The 18,703-nt window shown below is 50.7% G+C and overlaps 1 protein-coding gene and 1 long non-coding RNA gene across 3 annotated transcripts in view; both read right to left on the reverse strand.

Moving 5' to 3' along the window:
* Positions 1 to 750: 750 nt before the first annotated feature.
* The window catches only part of LOC126983353 (uncharacterized), a 23,119-nt gene continuing 5,166 nt past the window's right edge, over positions 751 to 18,703 (reverse strand). For both annotated transcript variants that reach the window (XM_050836077.1, XM_050836078.1), the window contains exons 3-14: positions 17,755 to 17,941; positions 17,410 to 17,642; positions 17,099 to 17,224; positions 16,627 to 16,824; positions 13,170 to 13,321; positions 8,812 to 8,971; positions 8,029 to 8,456; positions 5,655 to 5,820; positions 4,946 to 5,355; positions 4,084 to 4,525; positions 2,080 to 3,509; positions 751 to 1,562 (exon numbers count right to left, since the gene is read on the reverse strand). In XM_050836077.1, coding sequence (XP_050692034.1) covers positions 843 to 1,562; positions 2,080 to 3,509; positions 4,084 to 4,525; positions 4,946 to 5,355; positions 5,655 to 5,820; positions 8,029 to 8,456; positions 8,812 to 8,971; positions 13,170 to 13,321; positions 16,627 to 16,824; positions 17,099 to 17,224; positions 17,410 to 17,642; positions 17,755 to 17,941 — 4,652 coding nt within the window. In that variant the 3' untranslated portion in view covers positions 751 to 842. The remainder of the gene's footprint in view (positions 1,563 to 2,079; positions 3,510 to 4,083; positions 4,526 to 4,945; positions 5,356 to 5,654; positions 5,821 to 8,028; positions 8,457 to 8,811; positions 8,972 to 13,169; positions 13,322 to 16,626; positions 16,825 to 17,098; positions 17,225 to 17,409; positions 17,643 to 17,754; positions 17,942 to 18,703) is intronic.
* Positions 6,785 to 8,013, reverse strand: LOC126983358 (uncharacterized). Its single transcript, XR_007735808.1, has 3 exons — positions 7,494 to 8,013; positions 7,195 to 7,427; positions 6,785 to 7,128 (listed from the first exon to the last, which is right to left on the reverse strand). It is a non-coding gene; the product is annotated as an uncharacterized LOC126983358 (long non-coding RNA).

The raw sequence follows: 18,703 nt of genomic DNA on the forward strand, positions 1-18,703 counted from the left end.
TCAAGTTTCATTAATATAAGGATCATCTCACGATCTATCTATCTATCTATCTGTTTATCTCTATCTATATAATATGTCTATCATTTCAAGTTTCATTAATATAAGGATCATCTCACGTCTTGGGTAAAAATAACTCTACGCATGTTACGCCTCCTCAGTCATTGCATCATCATCATCATCATCATCATCATCATCATCATCTTCTTCTTTCTCAGTCGGTTAAGATGACGATGATGATGATGAGGATTTTATGATGAAAGAGATTGACTTTTACGCTACATAAGGATTTGAAACACGCGCTTCTCAAGGAGTAAAAAAAAATTTATTACAAAACTTACAAAACTCACCGTCTATTATAATTACAATTCTACGGTACGATAATATGCGTGAAAAAAAAATCGAACCTTCTTTTAATAGTACACCAAAATACTACTACCACCTCCACTACTACTACTATAATGAGGGAAAAAAAACATCATCTTCACCTAATAAAAATAAAAATATAAATAACAATACTAATGACAGTAACAACAATAATAACAATAACGATAATGAGTATTGTATTGCCATTGTTTTTCCTTTGGTCTTATCTCTATCGTTAATCACACACACCTTACCATTACAAGACGTGTGAGGGAGGGAGCCGTGTGTGTACCTGTGTGCCCGTGTGTACCTTTGTGCCCGTGTGTACCTGGTCCCTCTCAGGTGAACTGCGTGTTAGTAGAGTTGATAGATAGGGAAAGTGTTATCTCTCTCTCTCTCTCTCTCTCTCTCTCTCTCTCTCTCTCTCTCTCTCTCTCTCTCTCTCTCTCTCTCTCTCTCTCTCTCTCTCTCTCTCTCTCTCAAGTTGGAGTTATTTGTCCAGAAAAAGTTGATTCGGGGGACGTAGAACAGGAGGAGAGGGAGAGGAAGGAGGAGGCGGAGTGAGAGGTGAGGGAGGGAGAGAGAAAGGAGGAAAGAGGAGAGCTGGTTGATGAAGAGGAGGAGGGCGAGGAGAAGGAGGAAGACGAGGCAGCGGAAGAGGGGAAGGAGGTGGAGGAGGCGTCTTGCGAGAGAGAAACCGAGATGGTGAGGGAGTTTTCGGAGGAGTAGAAGGAGGAGAGAGGCGAGGAGGAGGCGGTGGAGGAGTATGGGAAGCAGGAGGAGGAGGAGGAAGTGCAGGTGGAGGAGAGGGAGTAAGATGACCTTGGAGATGGAGGAGAGGAGGAGGAGGAGTAGGAGGCTGATGAGGAGGAAGCGTTAGCGGGGTGAAGGTAGGATGGGGAGGTCGCGGCGTGCAGGCCAGAGGTCGTGGGATGGCTGCGGGGCCGCCAGAAGGGACTAGCCAGGTGACTTCTCCTTCCTGACCTCTTGAGGCCACGCTTACGGAGGGCCGAGGAGGACGATGACAAGGAGGAGGACGAGGACGCGGAGGAGGAGGAGGAAGGAGAACTGGAGGACGAGGATGCTGTTAGGCTGAAGAGTGCTGTGAGGCCTGCGCGTGCCTTGTGCTGGCTGGCGGTGCGTGGCGTGATGCTGCTGCTGCTGCTGCTGGTGCTGTTGATGCCTTCCACGGGGACGATCTGCGGGGGACGGTGAACAGGGCCCGAGGTTAGCAAACGGTGTCAAAGGTGAAAGACCACGGCCGAAGGTTACCTAACAGTGTCCAAGGCCTGCGAATTGTGTTGAAGTTATCCTCAAGTTATAAATAGCTTTAGTCAGGCCTCGGAGGACAATGCTAAAAGAATTATTGTTCGAGAAAGTTGTCTTACAAGGGTAGGTTCGAGTGCTTAAATTTGCATTCTTGGGAAAGTCGAAGGTTGCGATAAAAACATGATTTAAGTGATAAGGAAAGGAAGGGCTTTAACGAAGGTGAGAGGATATGGTTTCTGTAGTACATGAGTGAGGTAGGATTGGTAGTGATGGGTTTTAGTTCGATAAGTTTAGATTTTATGTAGACTTAAGCAAGAGTTGGTTTATTATCAGTCTTTCATTATTTTTTTTTATTTGTACATGGCCTTAAGCTGCTTCCGTTACTGGGAAAAAAGAAATTAATAGAGTGCCGGATGAACAGAAGAGGCGTGGCACTCATCACCTTACCATGGGGTCGAGGATGGCCGCGAGCTGGCCCGCGGAGGGCGATCGGTAGCTTCTCTTGATGCTTGCCAGGGCAGGCCGGTAGGGGTGGTGTCTGCTCTCACTACCACTGTTATTGTTGTTGTTTATGACGCTACAGCCGTGGTGTCTCGTGGGCAGAGGGAGGGAAGGCGCACCGCTTTCCAGCACGCCCGGAACCTTCTCTTTCTCCTCCCCGCCGTGCACGAGAGGCAGGGAAATGATGGATATGTTTGGCGGGTCGTCACTCGCCCCCGCTGTGTCCTTTTCCTGTTTGCGTTTTTCCTCTAGGCCAGCGTTTTGTTCCCTTGCCTTCCTCTGGTCGCCGTCTTCTTGGGGCAGGGTGTCATCATGGGTGATGGACGGAGGCTTCGGGTCAGTGGGTGAAGGCTCGGGTCTGTGGCTAGAGACTCGGGCGTTTTTGCAGCACACGGAGGTCACTCTTTTCTCTGGTGTCCCCGGCGGTAGCAGGGCCGTGTTCTCGTCCACGCTGATAATCTTTTCTTTCGGTGGTTGCAGTATGTGGCAGTTCCAGGCCATGTTGTTATTCACAGTGTTCAGGTTGTTCATTCTTTCAACAGCAGCGGGTTGGCACTCCACCCTCACGCTTGGCACCACCACCCTCCTTGGGTCTTGGGTCCCTGCAGGTGCTCCATGGTGTAACTTTTGAGGGTCGTAGGAAACAAAACTGTCCTGGTTCCCAGTAGAGCCTCTGTTGACCGCACTTTGATACAGCTTTTGAGGGTCTCCCGAAACAAAACAGTTCTGGTTGCCTGGAGGCCCACTGTTGATGGACGCCTCCCTCGGACATAAGTTTTGAGGGTCGCCTGGAACAATGCAGACGTCCCTTTCCTTGGCGTTCAGCTTGAGCTCCTCTTCCTCCGTTATGACTGGGAACTTTGGCATGCCATCCGAGACTGGCGAGGACGCGTCCGTTGAAAAGTACGACTTGAGCCTCGTGTCGCGCTCCACGGCAAACTGGATCATCTTGCTGGTCTCCGGGATGAGGATGAGACGGAAATCCTTTCCTGGAGTGGATTTCGTGGAGGATGTGGGCGAGGCAGCAAGTGGGGACTGAGGTACACACACGCCCGGGTTAGGCAACTTGGGTGGCTCGACTCTGACAGGCTTCCTTGTGTTATTGAAGTCGTTGTTTCGCAGGAGGCGAGAGTTGGGGATGTGCCACGGCAGGGACTGGCAGGACTTGAGGCTGTCCGGGTCTGAGGGCGTCGCGGACAGCGTGGAGCACTCCGTCTCCGGCGTGGCTCGGAGCTCCTCGTAGATCTTGTCCCGCTTCTCCCGCCGCAGAGGCACCGGGTCGTCGTACACGTGGGGCTCCCTCCGCGCCGTCTCCAAGAACTCATAGCGTGCTGAAGGCCTGCGAAGGTGCTCGGCTAGGGCGCCATTCCCCCGGCCTGTGAGGGGGAGGGATACAGTCAGGCTCAGGAAGGAAAGAGGTTCAGGGATAGGGGAGTGGATGAGTGGAACACATTAATGAAGCAGGTTTAGAGTTAATGCAAATACCATATAAAGTTTTAAATGAAGGTTAGATAGTTTTATGAACATGAATACCAATTGGTGATGAACTCGTCCCCGCGAGCCCCCATATGTAGACTAAGTGGCCTCTTGTCTCCTTGCATCCGTGTGCAGCCTTGCGTAGTCTTGTGAGCAATTCCATTATGCATGAGAGGACCTTCAGAGGCTGCCCAGCATTCCTCTCCTTGCCAGTGTACGGAGGAGAGGAGCAGACACTTCTCTTTGGGACTATTAGAAGTTAAACACACTCATTCTCCCGCCAGTGCACGGAGAGGAAGGACAGGCACGTCCCAGTGAGGCTGTCAAGGGTTAGGAAAGCTCTGGTGATCTCCTTGTCAGTGTGCGGAGTAGAGCAGACACGTCGCCGTGAGGGGTTAGGTAAGCTGTGTCCAATCAAGTGGGTGAGCGTGAGGCCATCGACGCTGCTGGCCGCCTCCTACCTGTGGAACTCACCTGATCGCCGCAGGTGCACCTTGAGGCGGCGGCCAGGTGAGGGGGGCGGCGCGGCGTGGTAGTCTTCGTCGTCGTCGTCGTGGTCGGCGGAGTATCGCACTGGGAGTGTAATGTTGCGGGTCAGCACGCCCGCCACTACGCCCACCACCACGCCCACCACCGTCACCACGGCCACCACGGCCACCAGGGGCGGACCCAGGGTGCTGAGTGGCCCCTCCTCGCGCGGGCCGCCCCCCGAGACGTGGCCGTTCATGCTGCTGGAGGTGGACACCGTGATGTTGGCGGGCGTGGTGGAGGCCTGCAGCGTGATGCGCCTGCTGGCGCCGTGCGTGTTGGCGGACCACAGCGTGAGGCTGTACGCCGTGTCGGGCTGCAGGCCGCGCACCGTTACCTCGGAGGAGGCGCTGCTGGCGTTGCTCACGTGGCGCTCCCCGGCGGACACCTGCGGCGGGACAGAGGTTGTTGCGTGAGTGTGGGCGGCGTGAGGCCGAGCAGCGCAGCGCTACAGTCAATCGTCTAGTCAACACATAGCTGTCTATGAAAGCTCAAATTCATCAAATGACATGAACCTACCGAACAGAGATTAAATATCTTGTTTTTCTTTCATGGAACAACTTGGTCACATTATATCAACTATTGTAAACAATATTTTTTGCTTTTATTTGCTACAGTACTTTGAACCTATTACTAAGTCTGGATATGCTGGACTTTCCGATGTAAAGACTCAGTGTCCTTCAGTTAGTTCATCCAATAGCGTGTTTGGTGTCACGCCAGGCCTGAGGTCACCCAGCGGGGCGACACAGCCCCAGGGCCGGCACGGCGGGGCGGCGCGTGGCCTCACGTCTCCTCGGGCTCAACTCACCGTCACGTGGAAGGTCTGCGGCAGTCCCCCGTCGTGAGCGGCGGTGCAGGACACGGTGAGGGTGGATGGTGTCCTGCGGGAGACGCGGCACCGTTCTGGGGCGTCGGGAGTGTCTGCGGGCTGCAAGCGGGCCACGCAGGGCTCCTCCTGGCGGCGGCCGCTCCTGGTGTGGGCCCAGCACAGCAGCTCGCCGTAGTCCTGCGCGCCGCGGGGCGTGTACGAGATCCAGGAGGTGGAGTCCCGCCAGGTGATCATGTTCTGTGGCACCTGCAGCAGACCCACGGAAGAGCGCAGCGCCCACGAGAACCCGGCGGGGGGCGGGTACGCGGACACGTGGCACGTCACGTTGAGGGGGTGGTGGCGCGGCGCGCCCATAACCAGGGGCGTGGACCGCTGGCACTCAGGGCCGTCTGTGGAGGGGGAGTTCTTTTTATTGATCAGCAGCCGATTCTGGCTATTAGGCCGGGTTTTCCTTAATTCTTTAGTTATTTTGGTAGTCATTTTGTACATCAAATTAAATACTGTGATTAGCAGTTTTTCACTCCTTTAATAATATGAAGGTTTTCTGGGCCCTGGCATCTTTTTTGTTTGTGATAACTTTATCAGCATCACTTTTGTTAATCCCTTTCAGCCATTCAGACACAGCCCGGCATTGTTTTATTGGCACTCTAGCACACACGTAGGCTGAAGACCTCCCTCGCTCACTCACGGTTGATCGCCAGCCTGACGGGGTCGCTGCGGGTGGAGCCTTCGGGGTTGTGGGCCGTGCACGTGTACTCCCCCGCGTCCTCCCGCCGCGCCCGCTGCACCACCACGCTCATGTTGCTCACCACCACGCCCCAGGTGCCGCGGGAGCCGGGGGTGAGCGGCGCGCCCTGGTGGTGGGGAAAAGGGTGGTGAAAAGGGCGGCGTGCAGCATTAGTAGTGGTGGTGGTGACAACAGTGGTGATGATGGTGGTGTCAGTGGTGGTGGTGGTGGTGGTGACAACAGTGGTGGTGGTGACAACAGTGGTGGTGGTGACAACAGTGGTGGTGGTGACAACAGTGGTGGTGGTGACAACAGTGGTGATGATGGTGGTGTCAGTGGTGGTGATGGTGGTTACAACAGTGGTGATGATGGTGGTGTCAGTGGTGGTGGTGGTGGTGACAACAGTGGTGATGATGGTGGTGTCAGTGGTGGTGATGGTGGTTACAACAGTGGTGATGATGGTGGTGTCAGTGGTGATGGTGGTGGTGGTGACAACACTGGTGATGATGGTGGTGTCAGTGGTGGTGGTGGTGGTGGTGACAACAGTGGTGATGATGGTGGTGTCAGTGGTGATGGTGGTGGTGGTGACAACAGTGGTGATGATGGTGGTGTCAGTGGTGGTGGTGGTGGTGGTGACAACAGTGGTGATGATGGTGGTGTCAGTGGTGATGGTGGTGGTGGTGACAACAGTGGTGATGATGGTGGTGTCAGTGGTGGTGGTGGTGGTGACAACAGTGGTGATGATGGTGGTGTCAGTGGTGGTGGTGGTGGTGGTGACAACAGTGGTGATGATGGTGGTGTCAGTGGTGATGGTGGTGGTGGTGACAACAGTGGTGATGATGGTGGTGTCAGTGGTGGTGGTGGTGGTGGTGACAACAGTGGTGATGATGGTGGTGTCAGTGGTGATGGTGGTGGTGGTGACAACAGTGGTGATGATGGTGGTGTCAGTGGTGGTGGTGGTGGTGACAACAGTGGTGATGATGGTGGTGTCAGTGGTGGTGGTGGTGGTGGTGACAACAGTGGTGATGATGGTGGTGTCAGTGGTGGTGGTGGTGGTGGTGGTGAAAGTGATACTGGTTAAGGAATCTCTCTCTCTCTCTCTCTCTCTCTCTCTCTCTCATCCACCCCTCCTACCCCTTTCCTTCTCAATTACTCTAAAAACATAAAAACGCACGAACGTAAAGAGTCTTCAAGGAGCCCGTCGGTACACAGAGGGGGAGCTCCTGTAAACCTAACTCAACCTCCCTGCCCATAAAATTGTGAACTTTTCTTAGAGGCGTCTATCGTATCATGACTCACCCCGTAACTGTCAAGCCTGCTGCACTCCTTCATGACTCCTGAACCTAACCTTCCTACCCATGAATCTAACCTTGTCTTGGAGTCGTCTATGGTATTAACACTCACCTAACCTAACCTTCCTACCCATGAATCTAACCTTGTCTTGGAGTCGTCTATCGTATTAACACTCACCTAACCTCCCCTCCCTACCCATGAATCTAACCTTTTCTTTCAGGCGTCTATGGTATTAACACTCACCTAACCTAACCTTCCTACCCATGAATCTAACCTTTTCTTTCAGGCGTCTATGGTATTAACACTCACCTAACCTAACCTCCCTACCCAAGAATCTAACCTTTTCTTTCAGGCGTCTATGGTATTAACACTCACCTAACCTAACCTTCCTACCCATGAATCTAACCTTTTCTCGGAGGCGTCTATGGTATTAACACTCACCTAACCTCCCCTCCCTACCCATGAATCTAATCTTTTCTTTCAGGCGTCTATGGTATTAACACTCACCTAACCTAACCTCCCTACCCATGAATCTAACCTTTTCTTTCAGGCGTCTATGGTATTAGCACTCACCACATGACTGTAAATCCTGTTCACCTCATTCACCGCTCCATTACAGAGCTTAAACCCATTACTACGAGTCCTCCCCTTGTCATTTACTACCTGATCCCCCTTCTTCACTCCTCCCTTCTTCCGCCTCCTTCTTGTCCTTCCTCTGTCCTTCCTTCTTCTCCCTTCCTGTCTCTCTCCTCAAGTCCTCCTCCTCGTCCTCCTTCCCTCTTACGTTCCTTCTACTCCCTCCCTCTTCTTACCTCCTCCTTCCCGTCCTCTCTCCCTCTCTCCCTCCCTCCCTCTCTCCTTCCTTCTAGTCACCCTCTCCTTCGCTCCCTCCTCACTGTTTTTCTTATGACTCGCGTAGTGTGTATATTTTTTTTCTCTTCCTTATACGACCGAAACCCCTCCCTCCCCTTCTCTCTTATGCTCGGTCACTCCCTCTCTCTCCCTCCCTCCCTCTCTCTCTCTCCCTCTCTCCTATACTCACGTCACGATGCCAGCTGACGTGGAAAGCGGGCGGGCTGGCTCTCACATGGCACTGTAGAACCCCACCTTCCCCCTCAGCCAAACTATATGTGCCCTCCTCCCCCTCCTCGTCCTCCCCTTTCTCCTCCTCCTCCTCCTCCTCCTCAATCTCTTTCTTGCTCTCTGTAAACTGCTGTGTGCCTTCTCCTCCTCCTCCTTCTCTTCTTCCTTCCTCTTCGTGTACTGGTTCGTTTCCTCTCTTTCGCCCTCCTCCTCCTCCTCTTCTTCCTTCTCTTCCTCTGTCGTTGTTGGTTTTGGCATCGGCCTGTTCACTCTTATCGGAGGAGGAGGAGGAGGAGGAGGAGGAGGGGGTGAAGGGGGAGGGTTTCTTCTTCTTATTTCCTTTCGAAGTTTGTAGACGACGAAAGTTGAGCTCCACTTCCGGTTTATCTGTAGGAGAGAACAACATGAGGAGGAGGAAGAGGAGGAGGAGGAAGAAAAGTCAAAGGAGGAGGAGGAGGAGGAGGAGGAGGAGGCGTGAGGTTGCTTAGCAGTGAAAGGACAAAGTTTGACAGTTCAACCTTAGTTTGTTTACTTCTTTCGCCCTGACTCAAGCTGGCCTCTCTCTCTCTCTCTCTCTCTCTCTCTCTCTCTCTCTCTCTCTCTCTCTCTCTCTCTCACCCAAACACACGTACACACAAACACACACACACACAAACTTAACCTAACCTTCCTAACCACAAGTCTATCTAACCAATCTCTGTCTTCTTCTCTCTGCCTCTCTCTCACACACACACACACGTACACATGATGCTCAGGGTCACGGAGTCACTCTTCAGCCAGGCCGTCGGGGTGCTGCCGGCGGTGTGGTCGGGCGGGCGGGCGGTGCATGTCAGGAGCGAACCGGCGTGGCTGGCCTCAGGGATGTACCGAAGGCGACTCACTGTCTCCCCTTTTGCATCAGTCTGTCGGGGAGGTTAAGTTAGGTTAGGTTAGGTTAGGTTAGGTTAGGTTAAGTTAGGTTAGCTTAAGTTAGGTTAGGTAAGGTTGGGTTAGGTTAGGTTAGGTTAGTAGAAGAGAGAGAGAGAGAGAGAGAGAGAGAGAGAGAGAGAGAGAGAGAGAGAGAGAGAGAGAAAGTATAGGGTGGATGAGGAGAAACAAAGGGAGGGGAAAGTGATGGAGGAGATAGGAGGAAAAAAGCGAAGTAAGATAATGGTAAGAGAGAGAGAGAGAGAGAGAGAGAGAGAGAGAGAGAGAGAGAGAGATAGAGAGAGATAGAGAGAGAGAGAGAGAGAGGAAGAAAGAGAGTGGAGGTGAAGGGAGATAAAGAAAGAAGAGGAGGAGAAAAATGCAGTGAGAGAGAGAGAGAGAGAGAGAGAGAGAGAGAGAGAGAGAGAGAGAGAGAGAGAGAGAGAGAGAGAGAGAGAGAGAGAGAGAGAGAGAGAGAGAGAGAGAGAGAGAGAGAGAGAGAGAGAGAGAGAGAGAGAGAGAGAGAGAGAGAGAGACAGAAACCAAGAAACAGAGAATGAGAGAATGAGGATGCAAGAAGTGAAAATGAGAGAGTGTGCATGGAAGTGAAGGGGGAGGAAGAGGAGGAGGAGGAGGAGGAGGAGGAGGAGGAGGTCGTTGGGTTCATGATTGATATGCCAAGTGTAGAGACTAGCAAGTGAATGTGATGCCCGATTGAGCAGCTCCTCCAAGACTGAGTTTGAATTCCCAAGAAAGAACGATCTAACAATAGCCCTCCAGGTGTCTCGGTGCTCCCCCCTTGAAGTAGTAAAGTCGTGGAAAGAATTAAGTACACTATAGAGTTTTAGAACGAAAGGGGTGAGAGAATAATGATACTGATTTACTCTTGCGTTAGAAAGTACGAAGGAGAAAATACAGTTAAAGAAATTCTGCCCAGGAGTTTATATGCGAATGGGGTGAGAGAATGATGATACTGGTTTACTCTTGCATTAGGAAGTATGAAAGATGAAATACAGTAAAGGAATGCTGCCTAGGAGTTTACATGCAACAGTGGTGAAAGAATAATGATACTGGTTCACTCTTGCATTAGAAAGTTGGACAGCAATGGGGTGAGTTGCCTTGAAAGTGCAATCTTGTTAGTGAGGCCGCAGGAGGGGAGGAGGCAGACAGTTCAAAAGTTTAGAGGCAGAGCAGGAGAGTTATATAGAGTAAGAAGGAGGAAATAAAGAAGAAGGAATGTACCTCTAGAGTTTACAAGCGAAAGTGGGGAGAGAGTAATGATACCCGTCTACTCTTGCATCAGAAAGTTGGACAGTACTGGGGTGAGCTTGAGCAGAAAGTGAGGCCGCGTGAGGGGAGGAGGCAGGCAGTTAACAAGCTCAGAAAAGAAGTGACGTTATATATATTGTTGCTGGCGTCCGTTGTCACTTGTTTTTGCTTAAGGAGGCGATACAATAAGGGGAAAGCAGCTCCGGAGTCTACAAGCGAAAGTGGTGAAAGAACAATGGCACTGGTTTACTCTTGCATCAGAAAGTTGGACAGCAATTGGGTGAGTTGCCTAGAAAGTGCAATCTTGTTAGTGAGGCCGCAGGATGGAAGAAGCAGGCAGTTAACAAGTTCAGGAAAGAAGTGACCTTATATATTGTTGCTGGCGTTCGTTATCACTTGTTCTTGCTCAAGGAGGCAATACAGTAAGGGGAAAGCAGCTCCGGAGTCTACAAGCGAAAGTGGTGAAAGAACAATGGCACTGGTTTACTCTTGCATCAGAAAGTTGGACAGCACTGGGGAGTATGAGAAGAAAGTGCACGTGGAAGGGAAGAAAGACCGCGGTAGGGGGGGAGGCACTCAGTTAACAAGTTGAAAAGTGCAGTCGAGTTATATAGAGTTGCTGGCGTCCGTTGTCACGCGTTTTTGCCCCTTCTGCATACCATCAGTCACGGGGGGCGCGACGCTTTCATCCCGCGCTCTGAAGAAAGGCTCAGGTGCACGCCACATGCGCCTCGTTACTCACGCCTCGCCTCTGCCCACCCCCCGAGGGGAATGCGTTGCGGATCGATTTTTCAAGGAGGGAGGATCAAGGCGCCCCTCCAGCTATATTTGTTCAGTGTTTATTGGCATGTTTCTGTGTTTGATTTTGTATATGAAGCATCGTGTCACCTTTTTATCGAGTTTTCCCAGTGATAATAGTAGTAGTATGTAGTAGTAGTAGTAGTAGTAGTAGTAGTAGTAGTAGTAGGAGGAGGAGGAGAAGAAGTTTTATTTCCCCCAACGGCATAATTATGTAAAACAGAAAAAAGCTAAGGGTTGAACAAAATTAAGAATATACTATTAATAATATTGATACAAGATAATAGAGGCGAATCGTACCCTCTAAAAAGATTAAAAAAAAAGGTCGCTTGATGTTTTGTGTGAGAAATATGTTAGGGAAAAAAAAATACTTCAGTGCTTAGTCACGACGCAGGAAATGGGTAAGCAGAGACATCTTGAATGTGCGACTCGTAACTACTGTTTTGTTAGTGTTGGGGAATATGTAAATCTGCCCTGGTGTTTTGTGGGGGGCATGTAACACAACACCCCTGAGATGCTTACTCACGACGCAGGAAATGCTTTTAGAGAGACGGCTTGACTGTGTGACGCGCAACACTGATTTACTATTGTTAAGAAGAACACACAAAAAAATGCCCTTGTGTTCTGTCTGGGAAATGTAATGTAACGCCACTCAGATGCTTACTCACGACTCAGGAAATGGTTATAGAGAGACGGCTTGACTGTGAGACGCGCAACACTGATTTACTATTGTTAAGAAGAACACACAAAAATGTCCTGGTGTTCTGTCTGGGAAATGTAATGTAGCGCCACTCAGATGCTTATTCACGACGCAGGAAATGGTTTAATAAAGATGTCTAGACTGAGTGGCTCGTGACACTGATTTATTTAGTGTTAAGGGGCACAGAAATAGTGTCTTGGTGTTCTGTGAGTGACATGTAGTGAAGAGCTATTTCGATGCTTACCCACGACGCAGGAAATAATTCAGCGGTGATGGATTGACTGTGCAGCTAATTCCCAAACATTTCGGGGTCTACACACACACACACACACACACACACACACACATTTGATAAGGCTTTCGTAGAGGTTGCTGTGGGGCTTTCTGTAGGTAGTTTTATGAAGCAACGAATAGTTTAACAAGGCTTCTCCACCATGGATGTGAAAAACAATCAAGTGAACTCGATTAATCCCGAAATTGACCCCTCTTTCGGCCACCTCTTTTGATTCTTTTTTGTAGGAGCAGCGAGTAGCGGGCTTTTTTTTTTATTATTGTTTCTTTTTTTGTGCCCTTGAGCTGTCTCCTTTGCTGTAAAAAAAAATCTACTCTGTGGTCATTAGAAATATTTATTGTGAGAGCTGAAAGCGTGTGAAAATACGGGCCTGTGACGTGTGCATATATTTTTTGTGTGTTTATTATTGACGAGAGAAAAAACAACGCCTTGTATTGTAACGTATTTGCACGGTGAGACATTAACACACAAACGAAGTCAAATAATTAGTCATTCAATCAGTAAATCAATTAATCAATCAATTATTCACTCATTCATTTAGTCAATCATTTAGTTAATCAGTCAATGAAGTAATAAATAAATAAATTAATAAATACATGAATCATTAATAAATACATTAATAAATACATTAATTAATAAATACATCAGTCATTCAATCAGTAAATCAATTAATCAGTCACTTACTCAGTCATTTATTCAATCAATCATTTAGTTAATCAGTCAATCAATCAATTAATAAATAAATAAATACAGGAATCAGCATATTAAGCATTCAATCAGTCAAATAATCAATCATTCAATCAGTAAATCAATTAACCAGTCAATTACTCAGTCATTAAGTCAATCAATCATTTAGTTAATCACTCAGTCACTCAGTCATTTGGGAATAAACTAAATCATTTTGGGGTCAACTTTTTTCCATCGTCTGTCATGCGTCGCGGGTTGCTTTATATATATTCTGCTCACCCCGCGATCTATTCCCCACAGCGTAAGAGAGAAAAGAGAGAAGTAGGGATGATGGTGACGGTGGTGGTGGTGGTGGTGGTTGGGAAGTGTAGATGGTGGTGATGGTGAAGAGGAAGGGTATGAGTGACATTAATGGTGAAGAACAAACATCTCAACTCCGTGTATTTACCTGCGAGGAGGCGAAGACGTTGGTTTCGCCGCCCACTGACCAGGTGAGCACGGGCGGGGGTCGCGCTCCTTTCGATCGGCACTCCACCATGTAGGCCGTCCCCGCGGACATGGGTTTGTTGGCACCCACGATGTGTACCCACGACGGCGACGCTGCAGGGAGGAGGGAGGGAGGGGTGAGAGGGAGAGGGAAAGGAGGAAGAGCCCAGTAATGTCCTTTGCTCACACACACACACACACACACACACACACACACACACACGATGCGAACCCACGACGGCGACGCTGCAGGGAGGAGCGCTGAAGAACTACGTAAGGATTTCTTCGGCGAGGTCAAGGAGTCACATGAGGCTTCCTTAACACCAAATAGTACGCACGCATAGCTTCATTCAGGCCCTAATGACCGCTGTCTGTCATATTATCTGTGTTGTTGTGTGTGTTGTAGTGTGCGGGGAGGGTTGTCCTGCTTGCCTGGGGCTCCGAGGGTGCTGTAGCCTCTCCCGCGGGGGCTATATTCTCAAACCTTACGCGGGCCGGCACACATATTTGACAAGCTTTTCGTAGGAGTTTTGGTCATTTCCAGGGGTAGTTTAATGACCCTGGTGGTAGCTTGACCTTTCTTCTATGCTGTGATTGTGAAAAAGCATGCGTGAAAACCCGATTGATCTCCTTTCCGCCCTTTGAAAATGTTCAATGTGAGGGGCGGAGGCGTCTGGGAGCACCGACCCGCGGGGCGCAAACCCTACGCGGGCCAGCACACATATTTGACAAGCTTTTCGTAGGAGTTTTGGTCATTTCCAGGGGTAGTTTAATGACCTTGGTGGTAGCTTGACCTTTCTTCTATGCTATGATTTTGAAAAAGCACTCATGAGAACCCGATTGATCTCCGTTTTGGCCTTTGGAAATGGTTGATGTGAGGGGCGGAGGCGTCTGGGAGCACCGACCCGCGGGGACCATATTCGCAAACATCACGGCGGGCCAGCACACGTATTTGACAAGCTTTTCGTAGGAGTTTGGGTCATTTCCAGGGATAGTTTAATGGCCTCAGTTGTAGCTTGACCCTTCTTCTATGCTATGATTGTGCAAAAGCACTCATAAGAACCCAATTGATCTCCTTTTCGGCGTTTGGAAATGGTCAATGTGAGGGGCGGAGGCGTTTAGGAGCACCGACCCGCGTGGACCATAATATTCGCTTTTCGTAGGAGTTTTGGTCATTTCCAGGGGTAGTTTAATGACCCTGGTGGTAGCTTGACCGTTCTTCTGTGCTATAATAGTGAAAAAGCACGCATGAGAACCCGATTGATCCCCTTTTCTGCCTTTGGAAATGGTTGATGTGAGGCGCTGAAGCGTCTGGGAACACCGACCCGCGGGGCAGACGAGACAAGCCTCGCGCCCTGGCTGGACAAATTTACTAGACTCCGGCCCGTTTTTCGGTCTTGCCATCCGCAGTTCCTTGCATTTTCTTCGGCTAATTCGATCGAGCCAAATCCTTCAGTAAGTATAGGAAGAAATTCCTCATCCTCTTCTTGTGGCCGGTCTAAGCAAGGACGGAACTCCTCGCCGGTCAACAGCGCCGCAAGCTGGTGGATGCTTCGCGGCGGCTGTTCACATCTGTGCGTTCATTCTCGTATATGGGCTCCTTCACCCCTCTCCACAGCCTCATGTAGGGCCTAATAACCGCTGTTTTTCATTCCGATCGTGTTGTTTTGCGTGCTGCAGTGTGTGGGGGTGCTTGCCTTGCCTGTCTGTGTGTCCTATGCGCTGCCCGGCGTGGCCTCGTTCGGGAAAATTTTACGAAGCGTGATGGTCCCCGCAAGTGCCCAGCGCTGCTCCTCGCGTTGGCCGACCAATCAGAGTGCGGCCCGACTCCTCCCTCCCCAAGCCACTGATTCACTGCCTTATTGCAGGAGGGAGTAAGGGTGAATATGCCTGTGTGTAGAACCCGTCGCCTTTCTTTCCCGGCGTACACACACGCACACACACACAGCTTCCCTCTCTTCCGGAGCACACACGATACGTTTCAGACACCCTCAGATATCACTATCCGTCCTTATACCGCTGTTCCGGGGCGTTGCTGTACAGCCCCGAGCCTTCCTGTGCGTGTAGGAAGGTGTTTTATAGGAGAGGGGGGCAAAGAGGAGGCACAGAGGGCGAGACATGGGTCGTGGCGAGGACAGAACACAAGCCCCGACCAGGCACCTCGAGCGGCCACACACGTCCTCCCTGACACCACCCTCCCATGTCACTCATTCACGGCCTAATAATGTGGGGTAATAAAGGTGAAAATCCACATGTCCAGCGCCCATCGCCTTTCTTTCCAGCATGCACACACACACACACACACACACACACACAGCCCCGCCCCTTCCCTCATTCCCTATAAGCGAGTGTTTCCCTTAGCTATATCGCTGTTCCTGGGGCGTTGTGGTGCAGCCCCGAGCCTCATGTGTGTGTAGGAAGGTGTTTTATAGGAGAGGAAGGCAAGGAGGAGGCACAGAGGTCGAGATAAAGGTCGTGGCGAGGACAGACAGCGAGCCCCGACCAGTAACCTCGGGCAGCCACACACGCGGCCTGACACCTCCATCTCTCAATAAGTGTGAATATGCACATAACCAGCACCCATCGCCATTCATTCCAGCACACACACACACACACACACACACACACACAAACAAAGCTCCGCCCTCTCCCTCTCCCGGAACGCACACACGATACGGTTAAAGCACCCACAGATATCACTTCCCTGTTCATACCGCTGTTTCCGGGGTGTTTTAGTGCAGCCCCGAGCGGTCCTGTGCGTGTAGGAAGGTGTTATTTAGTAGAGGGAGATGAGGAAGAGGCACACACAGAGAGAGAGAGAGAGAGAGAGAGAGAGAGAAAACGGATAGAAGAAACAAAAGGGGTAACTGAATAAATGAGGGAGGGAAAGGAGATGGAGAGACGATGATAGAGGAAGATGGAGGGAGAAGAGAAGGAAAAAAGGGAGAGAGAAGGCCAAGTAGAGGGAGAGAGTGGAGGAAAGGGAGGAAGTAAGTAATGGAGGGAGAGAGGGAGAGAAGAGAGAGGGGAGATACGGAGACGATGAAGGAGATAGAAGTAGAGGGGGAGAGGGGAGGAAAGGGGAGAGAAGGGAGAGAAAGAGGGCGGGAGGGGGAATGATAAATGGTTATGTAGGGACGGCAAAGGAGAGATGAAGGAATGAAAGTAATAATGTTTGGGGGAGAGAGAGAGAGAGAGAGAGAGAGAGAGAGTTTATGGCTTAGAGTAAGAGGAAAACACACATTAAACCAGCAGATAAAGCCACTATTATATTTATGGTAGTAGTAGTTGCAGTAGCAGAGGCAGTAGTAGTAGTAGTAGTAGTAGTAGTAGTAGTAGTAGTAGTGGTAGTAGTAGTAGTAGTAGTAGTAGTAGTAATAGTAAGAGAAGGAGAAGGATAAGTAGTACCACACACTCACACAAGACCAAGAGGTGCAGCGGGGTTCGAAGTGGGGCCGTCAGGGGAGTGTTGGCGGCCTGGCAGACGAGGGGCGTGTGGGCGTCTGCTTCTCCGACCTCCACCTCCACCACGCTCCGAGCCTCGCCGCCCACGACCCGCACCGACCCCAGCAGCTGCTCCCCGCCCCGCCACCACGTAACCTCTGGCTGGGGGAGACCTGGGGGAAGATGGGCGTGGTGGTGGTGGTGATAGTGGTGTTGATGGTGATGAGAATGAGTGTGTGTGACATTTATGGTGGTGGCGGTGGTGGCTGGGAAGTGTAGATGGTGGTGATGGTGAGGAGGAAGGGTGTGAGTGACATTAATGGTGGTGGTGGTGGTGGTGGTGGAGGTCGTAGGGTGTATAGTTTAATTGAAAAATATTGGTTGGATGGGTGGTACTCACTCACCGTCACACACACACACACACACACACACACACACACGCCTCACCTCCCATCACCGTGCACCTCAGGGTCAGGCGTGCCCCTATCTCCACCTGGGTAGCGGCGGCCTCCCTGGTGGGCGCGCGCCACCTCCCGTTCGCCCACACCTCCACCAGCGGCTGCGACGGTGAAACTGGGGGGCGGGGGAGAAGCCAGGTGTTAAGGGATGAAAGAATGAAACTACTGGTAAACTCTTGCATAAGGAAGTGAAAGTTAGGAAAGAGGTTTATGTTTGAGGGATGAAAGAGTTGAAGTACTGGTTTACTCATGCATTAGGAAGTGGGACAGACAGGAAAGAGATTCAGTGTTGACACCCACCCACGACAGTCAGTTTGGTTCGGGTCTCCGTGGTTCTGGCGCGGTGGTAGTCGACGCGGCAACTGTACACGCCCTCGTCAGAAGGCTGGACGTCGGTGAGCTTGAGGAAGGCGAGATGGGGCATGTCCATGGGCGGGGGCGTGGGCGGGAGGGTGAAGGATAGCTGTCTGCTGTCTGTGCCGCCGTTGCTGTTTCTCCAGTGTACGGGATTGTGGGGGTCGCGTCCATCGTAGCTATAGGGGGGTGGAGGAGTTATGTCAAGGTGGTAGGGATGCTTTGCTATTTCTCATATACACACACTATCTATCTGTCTGTTTTTCTGTCTATCTACCTATCCCCACGTACCTGTACAAGGCCGCTTTGTAGCCGTCCTTGTACCATAGGACGAGCTGCACGGTGCCGCGGGGAGTCTTGCCAGCGGTGGGGGTGTTCCCGGGAGTGGGCGGGGTGATGGCACAGGGTAGGCTGGCCTCGCCCCCCTCCACCACCACCATCTCCCCGGGGGGCTGGCGTCTGCTGACCCTCCCACCCTCTGAGCACAGAAGAACACAAGAATATAAGAACATGGGAGTCTGCAAGAGGCCAAGTCACTTACATGGAAACATAAGAACACAAGAACATATGGAGTCTGCAAGAGGCCAGTTGACTTAGACATGAACACAATAACACAAGAGCTTATGGAGTCTGCAAGAGGCCAGTTGACTTAGACATGAACACAATAACACAAGAACATTATGGAGTCTGCAAGAGGCCAATTGACTTAGACATGAACACAATAACACAAGAACATATGGAGTCTGCAAGAGGCCACTTGACTTACGTACAGAAAACATAAGAACATGACATGAAGAACCTGCAGAAGATCATAAGAACACAAGAACACAAAGGGTCGTATTGCAAGACATTTCTCCGCCAAAGAACACATATTTGACAAGGCTTTCATAGGAGTTGTGGGCATTTTCAGGAGTAGTTTAATGACCCTGGTGGTAGTGTGACCCTTCTTCTGTACCGTGAACCTCAAGCAACACCCATTAGAACCTGACTGACCCCCTCTTTGACCTTTAGAAATAGCTGATGTGAGAAGCGAAATTGTCTTATAATACCAACCCTTGGAGTCTACAAGAGGATAGCTGACCTACACAAGCACACAAGGAGTCTTCAAGAGGATAGTTGACCTACACAAGAACATAAGGATTCTAGATGATGAAAGCTGACCTCCGCAGGAACGTGAAAGCATAAGGAGTCTGCAAAATGGCAAGTCAGGCTACACAGTGCAGCTCCTGTTACGCTAACC

Source organism: Eriocheir sinensis, chromosome 53 (assembly GCF_024679095.1).
Source record: "Eriocheir sinensis breed Jianghai 21 chromosome 53, ASM2467909v1, whole genome shotgun sequence".
In the NCBI taxonomy this organism is placed as follows: Eukaryota; Metazoa; Arthropoda; class Malacostraca; order Decapoda; family Varunidae; genus Eriocheir; species Eriocheir sinensis.